This window comes from Cheilinus undulatus, linkage group 3 (genome assembly GCF_018320785.1).
Source record: "Cheilinus undulatus linkage group 3, ASM1832078v1, whole genome shotgun sequence".
In the NCBI taxonomy this organism is placed as follows: domain Eukaryota; kingdom Metazoa; phylum Chordata; class Actinopteri; order Labriformes; family Labridae; genus Cheilinus; species Cheilinus undulatus.
In genome coordinates, this window is record NC_054867.1 from 17,297,423 (window position 1) to 17,313,424 (window position 16,002).

The 16,002-nt window shown below is 39.1% G+C and overlaps 1 protein-coding gene across 2 annotated transcripts in view; it reads left to right on the forward strand.

Annotated features, from left to right (window-relative positions):
- cdh4 (cadherin 4, type 1, R-cadherin (retinal)) overlaps window positions 1-16,002 on the forward strand; it is a 374,266-nt gene that overhangs the window by 290,202 nt on the left and 68,062 nt on the right. For both annotated transcript variants that reach the window (XM_041783129.1, XM_041783130.1), the window contains exon 7: window positions 5,203-5,347. In XM_041783129.1, coding sequence (XP_041639063.1) covers window positions 5,203-5,347 — 145 coding nt within the window. The remainder of the gene's footprint in view (window positions 1-5,202; window positions 5,348-16,002) is intronic.

The window sequence follows — 16,002 nt, forward strand, 5'->3', positions numbered from 1 at the left end:
GAAGGATCCAGCAGTAAATTAGATGTTGGTCTATTCTGTGTTCTGCTGTGATGGATAGGTGAGGGAGGCTGTTACTTTGCCTGAGGGTTATTTTTCTTTTATTCATCTTTAAAGGTTTTTATACGTTTGTCTTTTTCAGAGTTGAATATGTAAGGAAAGAGTTTTTTGCAGACCGTATAGACTCTTATCACTGTTTTTGTATTTATGACATTGTGTTTAAACTATGACTTCAATTAGAATGTAAAGAAATGTATTTAGACGCAGTAGTTCTTGATATTTCTTAGTGTCTTTATGTTTTAAAGTAACAACACCAGCATGCTACAGTTTCAGATAAAGGTCACCAGTTAACATGGTCGCTGGTAAAACCATGACACATGCTTTCCTACAGCATCAGCAACAGTGAGGGATATTTGTGCGTATTATGTATGTTATTTGTAAATTACACATTGATATCTGGGCTCCTACTCTGAGGAGTCCCATTTCCAAAATGACTATTTTATGAATAATCATGATTGTATTTGCATTTTTATGGATTTGTGAGGAAACTTTGTGAGCTTGAATTTTTAAACTTTATTCGTTTTACAATGCCTTGAGGAGGGTGGAGGGTTGCTCCGAACCACGTCATGAATGAACTGATGGAGGAGAAAGCCACATTTAAAATGGGCAGCAGTGATATGATAGGGAGTGGAGCAGTGCTATTGGATAGGTGTGACCAGGTGTTGTGAGCAGCTGATTATGGTGTGACAGAGAGCATGAATAAGGGAGTGCAGGCATGAACTACTAAACCAGCGTGGAGAATATGGTCTTCCTGACTAAACTTACGCGAAGCTTCATTTTATAAAATAAAGTTTGAAAATCATGAAAAGTGAGGCAGTAAAATCAGCTCCAGCATGGAGGGCATGTCAGTTGAATGAGCCGAAGCTACGCCCAATCACAAAAAAAATCCTCTCTTAATGTTGGAATCATCTGTGTGCTCTGTTGGAGCGGTCATCTTTCTGTGCCAGCCACCAGAGAAACAATCACATTTATGTCATGGCAGGCAGACAGTTTAGAGCTAGAACATCTGTTTCTTTTTTCTCATCCTCTATTTAACTCTTCAAGTGTTCCTAATAACTCACTTACTGAGTCATATTCTGAGACTTTTGACCTTAAGTCTCTTTCCTGTTTCTAAGACTTTTTTGTTGTTAAGTTGCCACTGAAAAAAAAAAACGTAATTTCCTGAAGTTGCTCTTAAAAAAAAAAAAAAAGTCTTCAATGATGATTAGAATTGGAGGCTAGTATTTTGTAATCCATGGGCCACTGTGGCTGACAGATTTGACAGATTTTCGTCACAATGGACATAAAAAACAGCATTTAACTGGCTGTTAACTATGGCTGGGTAATTAATTGCAAATTGGATTGAATCGCAGTATGACCTGCTGCAATGTGAATTGCAGACAGAGCAATATTTCTTTAGTCTGACATTTGTCAAAATACTAGTTTGATAAAAAAAAAAATTGCAGAGATTATATTTGCTACACATTATGCAAACATACAAATGTCTTTTTTTAGTATGCTTTACTAAAATTCTACTTTTCTTGTTAATGTTTAGTTTATCAACGCTAGTGTTAGAGCTATTCACATTGTTTTGTTTAGTTTGATTATTTTACTTTTATTTATTATTTGTTTGGGGAGAACTTGAGGATTAATTTTGGTATCACTAATGTTATCATATAGAGTTTTAAGTATTGATTGGGACTTTTGGCACAAGGTGACATCTACTAGTATATTATGGGCAGGTAGGATAGGATGGGCGGCCACAGGTGAATGGGGTTTTTTTTCTATGAAGGCGTGAGTTAGGAGCACACCAGGACAACACCAATTGTTTGGGAGAAACCTTTGTGAATAAACACATAAGAAGCTATATTTTTGTATGGACAATTTTTTAGCCTGAGTAAGATCCACTATCCCTGGGCCACAGAGGTTGGTTTGATTTTGAGTTTGTTTGTTAATTAACAAGAGCAAATCACAGCTATAACTAGAATGACATAAATATGATCATCCCTTTTAATTTGTTATATAAGCAAAAATCGCAATAAGATATTTCGTGCAAAATCTTGGACTCCTATTTCAATTTATCTAACATTGTGCTGGTTATCATGTAGAATGATGTATTGCTTGTGTTTGTTGAAGCATACATAAGAAGAGGGACTTAAAAATAATTAAATTGCAACTCGATCAAAATTGCAATTTCAGCGGAAATTGCGTGGGGATGCTAAGAGCTGAATTGTGGAAGAACTGCTGAAAATAGCTAAAAGCACAAAAATAGCTGAAAATAGCATAAGAATATAGGGCATCTGCTGAAAATGCCATTCAATAGCTCAAAAAAGGATTGAAATAGCTGAAAAAAGCCTGAAAAGAGCTGAAAATAGCCTAAAAATAGCTGAAAGTAGCCTGAAAGTAGCTGAAAATTGCATTCAATTGCTGGAATAGCATGAAAATATAAAAAAAATATCAATAGTATGGATGCTTAGCATCCCCACTAATCACAACATTGGGGAAAAATTGCAATTACATTATTTTTCATATATTGTTCAGCCCTACTGTTAACTGTCAATAAAGGCAGTGACATCTGCTAACAACAGACTGTACTGAGATGAACTGATTGGTGATTATATATCATTGTGATATTTTGATTCCCTTTTGTGGACCTGTGATGTCGCCATTCCACATATTTGCCCCGCCCAAATTAAACCCAGCCAGGAAAGGGGTGAAAAACTTTCTAACAAGCTAAATTAAACAACCTGTCACATGTTGATCTGAATGTTTTCACATTTACAGCAACCATATTCCAACATATCAAGTGTGTTAAGACACATTTTTTCTTTAAAGAGGTTTCTTTCTCCGTAAAAACCAAATTATATTGACCATGATTTGTTCATAAAATCAGTAAAAAGGTAACACATCTAAGGGGTTAAGCACTTTATATAGGCACTGTAAGCATAAATAATGTTGTGTTTTCTGTCAGGTTTTCCTTGGTGTATTCACACTGTTTAAATCAGCTGATAAAAATGCTACAAAAAAAAAGGCTAAAACAAGTATTATCTTGAACACATTTTATCAAGCAGACTGGAGCAGCTGCTGAAAATTCACCTCTTTCTAACAACATGGGATTGTGTTGTGAATCAGGAATCATTTTGAATCAAAAATTAATTAAAATCATTACCATCAGAGTTGAATCTAATTGGATGGCGAGATACTGAGAGATTTACAACTCAAGTCTTTATATCAACACTCCCTCACCACAACCATCACCAAGGCTCCTTTGATAAGTGGACAAAAAAGTACATTTCAAACAGCAATTGTTAGAGAAAACCTGCAAGGTTATAAATTTAAAGCTTTTTGGCTTAACAGGCAATAGCTAAAATATTTTCACATAAAAGTAAAAGCACCATGTAGAGAGGTAACTGTCAAGGCTTTTTGAATAGATAAAAGGGAGGTTATGTTATGGATAAAGAGACCTACATAACAGGCTGTATTCTTCCTCTAAGTTTGGTCCAGTCATACTAAAAGTCACCGTGCAGAATACTGATGCAGACTCGCAGACAGACTCTGGTCTGCTGTCTGAGTGGAACACACGCTCCTCCAGGCCTTCAGATCACATTTCCAAATCCTCAATGGAGCACACTAACAGAGGCAAACACAGATGAAGTTATAGAAATAATCACATCACAGAAACGTAAGAAAAGTGCATAAATAAACAAACACTAACCCAAAAGGGCAGACATGCACGCACAGATAAGACTCCACAGCCATTCTACATTTACACATAGACATCCTGCAGTGAAGCCGTCACACAAATCATAGTCACACATCCCTCAGCGTGCAGTGTTCACAGCTGAGAAAACAGATTGGGCTTGTTTGTTTGTTGGGTCTCTTCCTCATGTTTGTTTGCTGTACTTCAGCCAATGGAAAACTAGCATCTTGAGGATCATTAAGTGGCTAAAGAGGCCTCTTCTGATTGGTGTTTGTGTCTCCTCAGTGTGTATCTGTCAGCGCCTGTGTTAATATGCGTAAACATGTGTCTGAATCACTGTTTGGATGCGTGTCTGGGTGTGTTTTGATACATCCTTGACAGGCAGGCACAAAAGCCGACATGATTAGTTGTGTTTTGGTGAAGGCAGGTGCCGCCATTCAATCTCTCATGTCACCCAACAATACATCACGACTCCCTGTGAATAGGCTGGCAGGCAGATCCTCCTCCACCGTGTTGTTGCAGACAAAATTGCTTGCTGCCTGTGTGTCACTCCCAGCCAGAATGAGGAACCAAGTTCTCTAAGCGAGCCAAGCCGTGATGGAATAACATTTCTGCAGAGGATATGAATTTCCAGGCAATTGAATGAGGCTAATGTAAGTCGCGGCGAGCAGAGACTGGGGCTGTTACAAAGCTTTGCGTTATGTTCGATATCATTAGCAGGGATTGGTGGGGGAGAGAAGGGTGTAGCAGCAGTGGTGGAGATTAAGACATCCCACCGTAGATGATGATTGCTTTTGTCAGTCCTCCCTGTTCGAGCCCCCACACCCCCACACTGCCTCTTTGTGTTTTCATCTCTCATTTACTTGCACAAGGCTCAGTCACTCCTGCTCTTCTTTCCATTTCATGCGCCTTTTCCCTGCAACACTTCCCCCCTCTGCATTCCCCTCCTTTTTGCTCTCTCTGTTCTCACAAATTGTGAAGGAACAGCTCATCAGTCAAGCACAGCCCTCCAAATGGTGAGCTTTGTCAAACCAAACGAGACTAAATTCTTACCCAAACAGGAAAAAAAGCCACAGCTTGAGCAGTAACACCTCTGATATTTTTCGGGCCTCTGGCTGTGCTTACAACGAAAAAGGTGTTGTTTGTGTGTCTGGAACATTTCACTACTCTGCCCCGTTCTGCGTTATTGTTGTCCGTGCCAAGATATCAACGGGATACTCATGCCCTGTTGGCAGACAAGAAACAGAACATTTGCCAGTTGAACAAAGTTGCCAATTAGCAAAGTCAAAGTTGTGTTATGTGCTGAGTTCCCGTCCAGACAGTCTGCAGAGTTTCATATCAATCAAGCTAGTGGCCTGTTGTCAGCAGAGCTACATTTGGAATATAGATTCAGGCTTACATCCAGAGGCGAATGCTAATGATCCCATCTTTTTTTTTTCTGTCTGTGCATTTATGTATACCCACAGCTGCGAGCCCATGCAGTGGACATGAATGGTAACCAGGTGGAGAATCCGATTGATCTGTACATCTATGTGATCGACATGAACGACAACAGACCTGAGTTTCAGAACCAGGTGTACAACGGCTCTGTGGCTGAAGGCTCCAAACCAGGTAAGATGGCTTAAAATCATGCACATGGTAACACTGGAGTATGAAGAAGTACATTCAAATTGTCTTTAAAGCATTGCTAAGCTAAAACATTTATGGGGAAAAGAAGGCTTTACTATTACACCATTACACCAACATGGAGTGTAATGGCAGTGTATTCAAATACATGTGCTTCAATGTTGAGATGGCCCATCCTTTTGCAGCTATAAAAGCCTCAACTCTTCTTGGAGGCTTTCCACAAGATTTTGGAGTGTTTCTGTGGGAAATTGTGCCCATTCACTCTGTAGAGCATTTATGAGATCAGGCACTGATGTTGGATGAGAAGGCTTGGCTTGCAGTCTCTGTTCCAGTAGCCCCAAAGTTTCTCCATGGGTGCTCATCAGACCATGTTTTATGGTTCTTTCTTTGTGCACTGCAGCACAGTCATGTTGGAATAGTAAAGGGCCTTCCCCTAAATTGTTGCCACAAAGTTGGAAGTATAGCATTGTCCAAAATGTCTTGGTATGTTGAAGCATTATGATTGACCTTCACTGGATATAAGGGGCCTAGCACAAACCCTGAAAAACAGCCCCATACCCCTCCCCACCAAACATCACAGTTGGCACAATGCATCAGCCCATCTAACTGCCAAACAGAGAAGCATGATTTATCACTCCACAGAACACGTTTCCACTGCAACAGTCCAGTGTCTGTGTGCTCTACGCCTCTCCATCCGATGCTTGACATTGGACTTGGTGATGTGAGGCTTGCATGTCGCTGCTCAGCCATGGAAATCCATAGAAGCTCCTGCTGCTGTTTGTGCTTACATTAAGGCCAGTGGAAGTTGAGAACTCTTCAGCTATGAAATCAGCAGAGAGTTGGACATTTAAATGCACCATGTGCCCTTGCAGTTGTTGACCCAGTTCTGAGATTTAACATGGGCTTCCACTTTGTGGCTGAGTCGCTGTTGTTCCTAAACGCTTCCACTTTCTTATAATATCACTTACAGTTGACAGTGGAATATCCAGCAGGGGTGATGTTTCACAAACCATCTTATTGCAAAGGTAGCACCTGAAGAACACAGTTACTCCCTCTGATTGTTCTGATTAAAACACCTGCATTCAATAATTACCAGATACTTTTGCCCATATAGTTTACATTAAACACTTAGAAAGAGCAAACACACAAGGAGCAATCATTGAAAAAGCAAGCAATAGAAATAAAAAACTGTTAGATTTAAGTTAAAATATTACTAATAATTTAGGATAAAGACCACTGAGCCCTAACCCAGGCCCAATGAAGGGTATTGACCAGGGCTGAGGGGTCAGTGCTACCCAAAAAATTTATTCGGCTCTCAAGTGGTCACCCTAAAACCCTATCAATGATTGGCTATTTGCCTTTTCAGGGTCTGAACTTCTATTAAAGTACACTTTTTGGCTTTTGTTGCAAGCTGCTAGTAGCTTTCTGTGCATTTCAGTGGAGCACGTTTCCTTTTTTGTGGTGCCCAAGTTAGGTTTTTCACTCGCCGATACCAACCATGTTAAATCAGCCTGTACTAATGCATGTTTTGATATAGCAGCTGGTTCAGCAGTTGGTCAGGTTGTTTGTTTGTTTGATTCTCAGAAGGGAAAAATGTGACTCCTGTGGTGGTCACAGAAAAAAAAACATGGATCCAGAATCAACTGATGAGTATGTGTTTATCATAAATCAGATTTTCTTATAATGACTGACAAGTGGATTTCTGTGGAAATGGCCAGTCATTAAGTCAATCTGGATAAAACTGTTTCCATCTTAATTGTTTTCGGGGTTGCCTTAATAGCTGTTGTGATTTTAGAAAATACCCTAAATACCGCAACACAGTTTGCACATCTTCCAAATTGCATCTTCTGGGGGCCAGGAGGGAAGCTGTGGGGGGCATGATGTGGCCCTTGGGCTGCCAGTTGATGATCACTTGGCTTAACACTGCAAATAGTGGAATAAATAAAAGACAATAAGTCTCAGAACATTAACTCAGCTATTTTATGCAAATGATGCAATTATTCTATATTGGTGAGAAAGAAATCCCACCCAAATAACTGTACATATTTAAGTTCTCATAAAGGAGTCACATTTCGCTTTACTTGAGTTTAGATGAAAACACATCAACTTCACCTTCATGTTATAGACAGTTCCAGATCTTAAACACATCATGATGTACCTTTTGTTAGCTACTGACTAAAACTTTTCTAACTTAAGTGAACAGGCTGTGATCTGCTGGTACAATCCAGCTTCCCTTTTTTAATTGAAGAAACTCAAAACAAAGTTTTGGGATCTTAAAAACCGCTGCTTAAAGATGCTGCAAGAGTTGTTTTTGAGCAGATAGTCTAAGATGCTGCATTTTAGTTTAATTTGCACTTAGTAGCCTGTAATTTAGTCGTCTTTTATATTTACACTTAAATGCACACCCAGTGCTTCTTTAAGACATCAGAGTATTGACTAGGGGATTGGAATAGGGACTCAAAGCATTATTCCTAAATTTTCAATCATTTTCAGTAAATATCGGCTACTTATGATCAGTTGGAGATCAATCCAGGTTTCCCTATTTCGTTTTGTTTAATACATAGTATAAAAGCATATATTCATATACCATATAAAGCATATATATATATATACCACATATACAAGAACTAAAAGTATCACAGTATTTTTCATCTTGTTATGTTTTTGCTCTTTCTGATAACAGTATTATTTTGCAGGACTAAAAAATCAAGAGATAGTACATTTTAATGTTCATTAAGGTATAACAAGCCACCTTCTCCTCCTAAAACAAGCCAGCGACAGCACACTAAACTCATGTCTGTGTATAAGATCACAGAAAAAAAGTCTTTCTGCATTCATGTCTTTGTAACTTCACCTGCATTTTAAGGTTGAATTTCTCTTATGTGTCAAGCTCCTACCAACAATATCATATTTACTGCGTTAGCAATAAAACCACTCGAGAGAAATAGCAATTACAGACTTTTATTTTGAAAAACTTGTTTGAAATAGTGTGTTTACTTTAAATCTTACTTGGCAGAGGTGCTGGTGAGTGTACAAAGCTACCATGTTTACAGCTGCTTCTCTGATCTCGTTTAATGGCACAACTCATTTATTTGAATCATCATGGACTAAAAATAAGCCCATCAACATGAACAGATTTTTTTTTTAATTATTATTATTCACTGGGGCCTTTATTTGATAGGACAGCCAAAAAGAGGCAGGAAACATGGGGATAGAGATTGGGGTAAGAGATGCAGCTAACACACTGACACTGAAAATCGTTACTGCCACCCATGCATCGAGTACTATAGCCTCTGCCTATGGATGCCTGCTCTACCCACGGAGCTCCACCAGCACCAGTGAATAGTTTCAAACAGTTTTTAGGCTGTTATTATACAAATGGCTGCAGTGCTCAGCTCAAAATGAACTTTTCCAGCTCACAGCTTGTGTTAAAGCCCCATACAGGTCAACAGAGATGCTCTACAAAGCGAGGACACTCGCTACATGTTGCTCTTATTGCAAAAGTCAAACTTGGAGTTTTATGCGTTTGCTAAAGACAGCATCAGTTATGCCTCATGTATGTAATACAATGCAATGCATACATTCAAAGTGGTGAATCCTTCATCCAGTTTTATTAGATACACATATGAATCCAGCATCTATACTGTACTACTGGAGAGGTCTATAAATTAAATGATAAATGGTTCCATTGTGTGTGCATATACAGAAACTTAATACAGCCCCTACATAAGTGAGTGCCTCAGTTGGACCACAGATAATCTGCTCCCATTCCTGTGATCACCTCACAAATGCATCAATGTATCTTGTTCAGAAGGTCATGATGTGTCCCGTTTGCACAGATGAGATTCAGGGTTTCATACCTGCAGGGAGCAAAGCTTTCACCAAAGAATAGTTGAACAAGAAGTACTACCTTCATTTTTATTGAACAATATGATCTCAAATGGCACTTTTTGTTCGGGTTTGATTGACTGAGTCATCATGAGGGCCATAAAACACATTTGATACAAGCCTGTAATCATTTGCAATTGTAACCATTGAAATCAATGCACGTTAAATTACCACTTTTCCTGGCATTTGTAGCCTCTGTGCTGTGCTCAGCAGAAGATTATTAGTGCAATAATCCATTTGAAGCTGTGCTTTAGACTGATTCATGAATAGCTGAAAGGTTTTATCGGATTAGTTTAAACGGCTAACAACTGCAAGAAGAAAGTGTTCAGTGTAACACACAGCCCCTAATTGCTCAAAGATCATTTATATATCTTTGACTTTTAATTAATTTGAGTCTTTATGGGTCATTCTACTTCAGTGTGTTTGACCGATCACACCATCTTTTTTCTTTTCAGTTTTCATCTGGCCCTCGGAAATTCTTCATGATTTAATTTTACTTACAGAATCCTCAAAAAAGAAAAAAAACTGCACTCGGGTGGCTAACCAGCATTTTTTAGTTGTGAACTCACCGTGACTTTTGAAGTTTTCAGCCAGTTGAGATGGGGTCAAGCTCATGCGATATTTGTGTGAGGGTGTCTTGGCTGGATGCATCATTATCAGATTCTGCAGAGCATGGAGAGACGCAGACCATCCCTCAGAATCAGGAGACAGAGTTGTGGTCAGTGCAAAGCCGGAGACGGGAGCAGAATGTGCAAGTAGCTCTCATGTCTCGACTGGAAGAACTCTTGTTCTAACAATCAGACCCCGAGGACCCATGTTTGTCTTCACGGCGTTCAAGATATTGTTCTGCTGCAAAGTTTAATCTCAGGGGGATTTGTAAACAATATAGAAAAGCATTGTGTGTGTGTATGTGTGAACAGATGAACAAGTATGGGATTGACTGTGTGAGCGTGCATGTGCGTTGTCTGTGTGTGTGGTTACTCCTCAGTGGAGCATGGCTCTATATACAGGGCTCCTAATTAGCCAGTGCAACCAGACATTCCAAAAGCTTCTTTCTTCATTTTTTTTACACTGATACTCCACTTTGTTTAAAATGGGAGCGAGCGACGACAAAAGTCTTTGAATTAGGGTTTGTTTTGAACAGAATGCAGCCTGTGATACCAATTAACAAGAAATATATTAGCCTTCTGTACGTGCAGGATAATTGCTGTGCCCTTCACTAAGCATCTACTTCCAGGTAACATTTGTTTGTGTCAGGTGTTGAGGGTTGGGTATCAAAAAGCATATTGAAACTGGAGTGTAGCACTTGTAGTCTGTCTTTTCACTCACTGGTGATGAAATTTAATGAGGAAAATAGGCTGTGAAGCCGACTGGCCTGATGGTCTGTTTATTCAAAGAAACACAAAAGACAGTCTAAAGTGTGAAGCCTGATTTATACTTCGGCATTTAATCTATGCCAAAGCTTACACTGTAGGACTGTGTAGCTGTAAACCTTACACAGATGCTTGTGGCAGACATGCACGGCCCTGAAGAGTAACTAAACCCTTCAGTTTCAGCTGAGGTGCATCTATTCTGGGATTTCAATAAATGCTTAAGAACGTCATGGAAAGGCCTGGGACTAAGGGCAGTTTAGGTGCATCCACTCCACTTTCTGCTGTCTCTCATCAGCCACAGCATCATTCAGTCCATGCTAGAGCTGCTCAATTAATGTAAAAAACGAATAACTAAACTAAAAACCACAATGATTTCTATTGATATTGAGATCATTATGTGATTATCCTGATGATTAATGATAAAAAAGATTGATGTAATAATTTCCAAAATTAATGGCATGACTTTATTTTACAAAACTTTCAAAAAAAGATTTCCCCTTTTATCTGCTTGCAACTACCTGCAACCAGCTGTCTGTATCTTGACAAGCTGAATCGCAGGTGACTGCATCAGATGGTTTAATTGGTGCTGCAATGGCTCAGTTCAGACTGCTGCAACTATCGCCAGTGACGTTCTAAAAGTGCCTCACAACGTTGTTAATCTTTAGTTTGAACTGGGCTTTACACTTAAGTTAAACAGTAGGGGTGTAACAGTACAGAAAAATTTCGGTTCTGTACGTACCTCGGTTTTGAAGCCACGGTTCGGTACATTTTCAGTACAGTGATTGAAGCGGATAGAAAAAAAAATTATTTTGATTTTTTTATTAAATTGTATTAAAATAAATAGGCTGAATAAATTACATTTAAATAATAAATAATACTGCGACCTCCCTCCAAAAGTTCTTCAGTGATTAAAAATATGAATAAAAAATACATTTTTGAATAACTGGGTTATTTTCATTGATATATTGACATGTTTATACCCATTCTTAAAACACTAAAATTTCCCAGCCAACTTGAACACATCATCACACAACCGCAATTTAGCTTGTAAGTATGCAAATTAGTGTCTTTTTTGCTGATTTCAACACTGACTTTAGCACTGGATTACTTTTCTAACCAATGGGACCTACTACAAAGTTTGGAAGAACCTTTCACAGCCCATCTTGGGGGATAAATAGGTTAAAGCCATGTGAAATCTGAGGATAACTTTACCTATGACACAGCTGCAGTGTCCCTCTCTCACTCCTCCGAGGCTGAAGGTAAAGTTAATATGATTCACAGATGCCGGCGGCTCTTCTAACTCCACACACGCCATCACTCTTCTTCGTTTGTTTTTGTAACTGCTACTTCTACTGTAGTGGCGGTTGCTGGCAGCTTTTAGGCTCATTGCCGCCACCTGGATTGAAGTGAGAACTCGACTTTTTTTAATACGCACTCAGATGTATTCGTCATATTACTGCGTGCACCGAACTGTGACAGCCGTACCGTGACAGTGCGGGATGAATACCAATACCGTTACACCCCTATTAAACAGCTTTTATGTTGAAGTTCATCCTGGAAGTACCATACCTTACAATCTCACCCAGCACATACTGACAGACAGGAAGCAGAGTTTGCAGACAGTGAATCTGCTTTGGGGTAAAGCGCTTTTCAACAGCATCTCATGATGCATGGATTCACATTCAGCTATCAGATCTAGCTAAGCTCACACTGGCTGTGTTTCCATTACAGTTTCTCGCAAAATAAAAGTGATATTTCTGAAATTTTGACTAAGTACAACGGTGCTTTGAATGTGTTTCCATTGATGGGAGTTTGGGCATGAGCCTCGCAATTTGCACAAAATCTCATCTCGCATGACTTTTCCATAAGGAAGCTGGATGCAGATTGCATCTACAGCGGTTGCCTCGATAATTTTTAACAAAAGATGAAGGCAGCGGATGATGGTTCAGAGGCAAAGTCTGTTCAGTGTAGTTCAATGACAAAAGCCACATATAATGGTATGAGTATGATGCTAAGAAAAGTCTCGCCTCATCTTCTGTCCACACGTACCATGCCATGTTGTCTCGGAGGGAACTTATGTTTCCATTGCACTTTTGGTATACATTTTTATATCGAAACATCTGAAAAACCTCCTCATGAGAGAGTAAAAACTTTCAAGCGATATTTCAGAGGTTTTTCAAATTTCAGGTGTTTCCATTATCAGATTTTTATAGCCCTATTTAGATTTTACACATTTTTAAGGGTAATGGAAATGCAGCTATTGTCACTCACAAATAGAACACTGAAATTTTAATCGCTGTTCACAAAAAAAAAAACAAACATGTAGTATGTTCAGGTACCACATTGCAGGAACTCCCTGTGCTTTTACAGGGACAGTGAGTACACTTAATTTGCCAAACCACAAAAGGAGGGCATCATGGCACACATCATTGGCCTTGATTTTCTTGGTTTTTAATGTTATAGAACTCTAAAACCGAAATCATAATTGAAACTCAATTAATTGGACAGCAACATTCTGTACTGCTTTTCAGCTTTGATTGTTAGCTGTATTGTAATGTAGTTACCATTCAAGGTAGACTTGCCATAACTTACTTGAGTGTGAAACAGTAATACATAATTTTGTGTGCTATCTACCTAGTGTTAGCCTGTTTTACTTTTTTGTGATCTCAGTTAACAGCACTACATTATTCAAAATCCTAAAGTGGAACTGGTATTTGACTCCCACTGCATAATATCATGTATTACAAAAAGATACAAACCAGTGATGAATAAGATGGATTATTATTTGTTCATTGATCACAGAAAGAGAGAGCGTAAAAGGGAGAGAGAGAGAGAGTCAATGGGAAAAGATCAGCACATAGGCGTGTGTGATTTTTGATCAGAAACAGTTTGATTTTTGCTTTTAAGACAACAGTCAGCATTAACTCGTGTCTTTCCTTATCTGTTTTGTTGGTTTTCGTCGTCTCATTAAGAAACGTTGAGCCACTTCTGAAAATCACACTGACTCTCAGCAGTGGCGGTCAGTGCGGATGAGATCGATGAGGGAAAGGTGGTTATAAAAGTTTTCTGACTTCCACTTGCTGAGTCTCTCTCCTTCACCTGTAGCTCTCTCTCTGTCCCTCATGGATCATCCGGTGATCTGCTTAGAAACGCATGCATGCACAAGGGCACCTGCACTGGCATAATCAGGCCTGATATGACTGGTCATGACTTCACAGGTGATAGCTGCTTAATTCTGACTTTGCATGTTTTCAAGGTAAAGTTGCACTTTAGGTTTTAAACAGCATTCACATAGCTATATAATACAAAAAAAGTCAATTATCTCTCAAACTTTTATGACGGGCCCATAATGCCTTGGCTGCTCCAGAGTGAACTCAACACAGATGGCGCCTTAATTGAGACGTATCAGTAGCGCCAATTGGTGAATCCAATCCTTGCTCGAAAGAAGAGCAAAAACTTTGTACACTAAAACTGCAGCCATAGCAACATCCAAACAGCCGTCGCATACCAGCTTCCAGTACAACTAAAACACATCTGTAGCTACTGCCTCATTCTCTTCCAGCAACACTGATTGCTCCGTCCATTCTCAAACAATCATTTTAGACTGAAGCTTTGCAAGATGGATCTGCCTAATGACCGACATAGTCTGGCAATCCATCTGCTTTGCAAGATTAACAAACCTCATTTAAATACAAAGAGACATTTTATATGAAACCACTACATCCCCCACAGTCTAATCTTTTACTGACACTCTATGGACTCACCTCAGGCCTTAAGTTAAGTGCGAAATAGTCTTTAAAGTTGCTTTTCACTTTTTGTGCAGCACTGCAAGTAGATAACAGAACACAAGGACAATGTTAAGTTAGCACTTGAGGTAATATACAGTGATATCAACTTTCTTCTCCACTCCTTTCTTTGAGCGACATAAACTCTGCTAAAGCACATTAAATAAAAAACCAAGGCTGCTGGGTAAATTAAAATTTGATAGAAGAACTGAAGGGTGCTTCAAGTTCTTTGGCTTTTTTTCACATCTTCTCCTTTTGGTCTTTATCTTTTCCTTTCTGACTTACTGACACTAATTCACTGTTCTGAAACAGCACGACATCAACCCTGGCCTCTCTGGTTAAATCATTTAAACTGACCTTTCATTTCAAACAAAAGTCTGAATTTCATGTTAATATCAAAAGAGGCAGCAGGTCAACAAGGTGCACTTAGTTAGCTGTGCTTCACAGATCTCCTGCACAGACAGAGTTTACATGTGGCTTGGATCTTTCTGTGAAATCCAAAGATGGCCGTAGAAACTCCTGAGGCGTCACTCCGGGTGATACGTTCTCTTCCCATCCTGGCAGCAGCTGGTGTGCTGAATCACAACATGGCAGCTGACAGGTGCTGCTCGGGGCAGAGTATCCAGAGATGCTGCTGGAATATCTCAGTCCTCCATCTCTCCGTGCCCTCAAGATGCAACCTGGCTGAAACATCAAAGAATATTCATGTGTAACCAAATCCACAGTAAAATACTAACAGTTTCTCTGACAGGCATGCATGGTATGTCCACACCTGCAAACTAAGAACTCAACAAGAAAACATTTCTGTGATTTTTATATATTCTATCTTCAATAAAGTCTCAGGATGAAGAGCTGTGGGAAACTTGAGAGGGTTACTGGCCTCATGAATAATGTTACAAAAAAATTAATTTCAGAACAATTTTGCCACAATAATAACCAGCCAAGCATATTTTCTCACTTACCACTTGATACGATCAAAACAAAATGAATTTGTTCACTTCACTTGGCACTCCATACAAAGTCTCAGCTGCAAAGATTTGAAAATCCTTGGTAATGAAAGAATCAGCACGGTTAGACACCACTGGTGTTAATGGTAATGTTTTTTTAAGTCAAATAAAGGTTAGAGATTTTATTCTGCTATTTTGTCAGCTATAAAAATGATTAAAAAAATGCTCCACTTAACACTTTCACAACTTGCAAAACAATCCTTATAATTAATTCATGTCCTGATGGGGGACTGTAATTTTAGTTTCACAATCCCAAAGTTCTGCGGTGTTTCTTCTCAGGTTGTGTACAATGTATTCATCAGCCATGCATTGTCCACCTGAGCCTTCAGCGCTTCCCTGCTGCCTTTAAACTGACCTGTGATAACCTCACCATTATGTCACAACTATAGTCTATTTTTCCATGAGCTTGGTAAACACTCAATTATGATTAGCTAGAGGGTGTCCATAAGCTTTTTATATTTGGACACCATTTGATTTTTTCAAGTAGTCCCAGTAAAAAACAAATCTTTACACTGTTAATGCACCGCAGATTAGAGGAGTAACCTCAGCACACACGCAGTCAGATTCTCAGAGTAACTAAAAACACC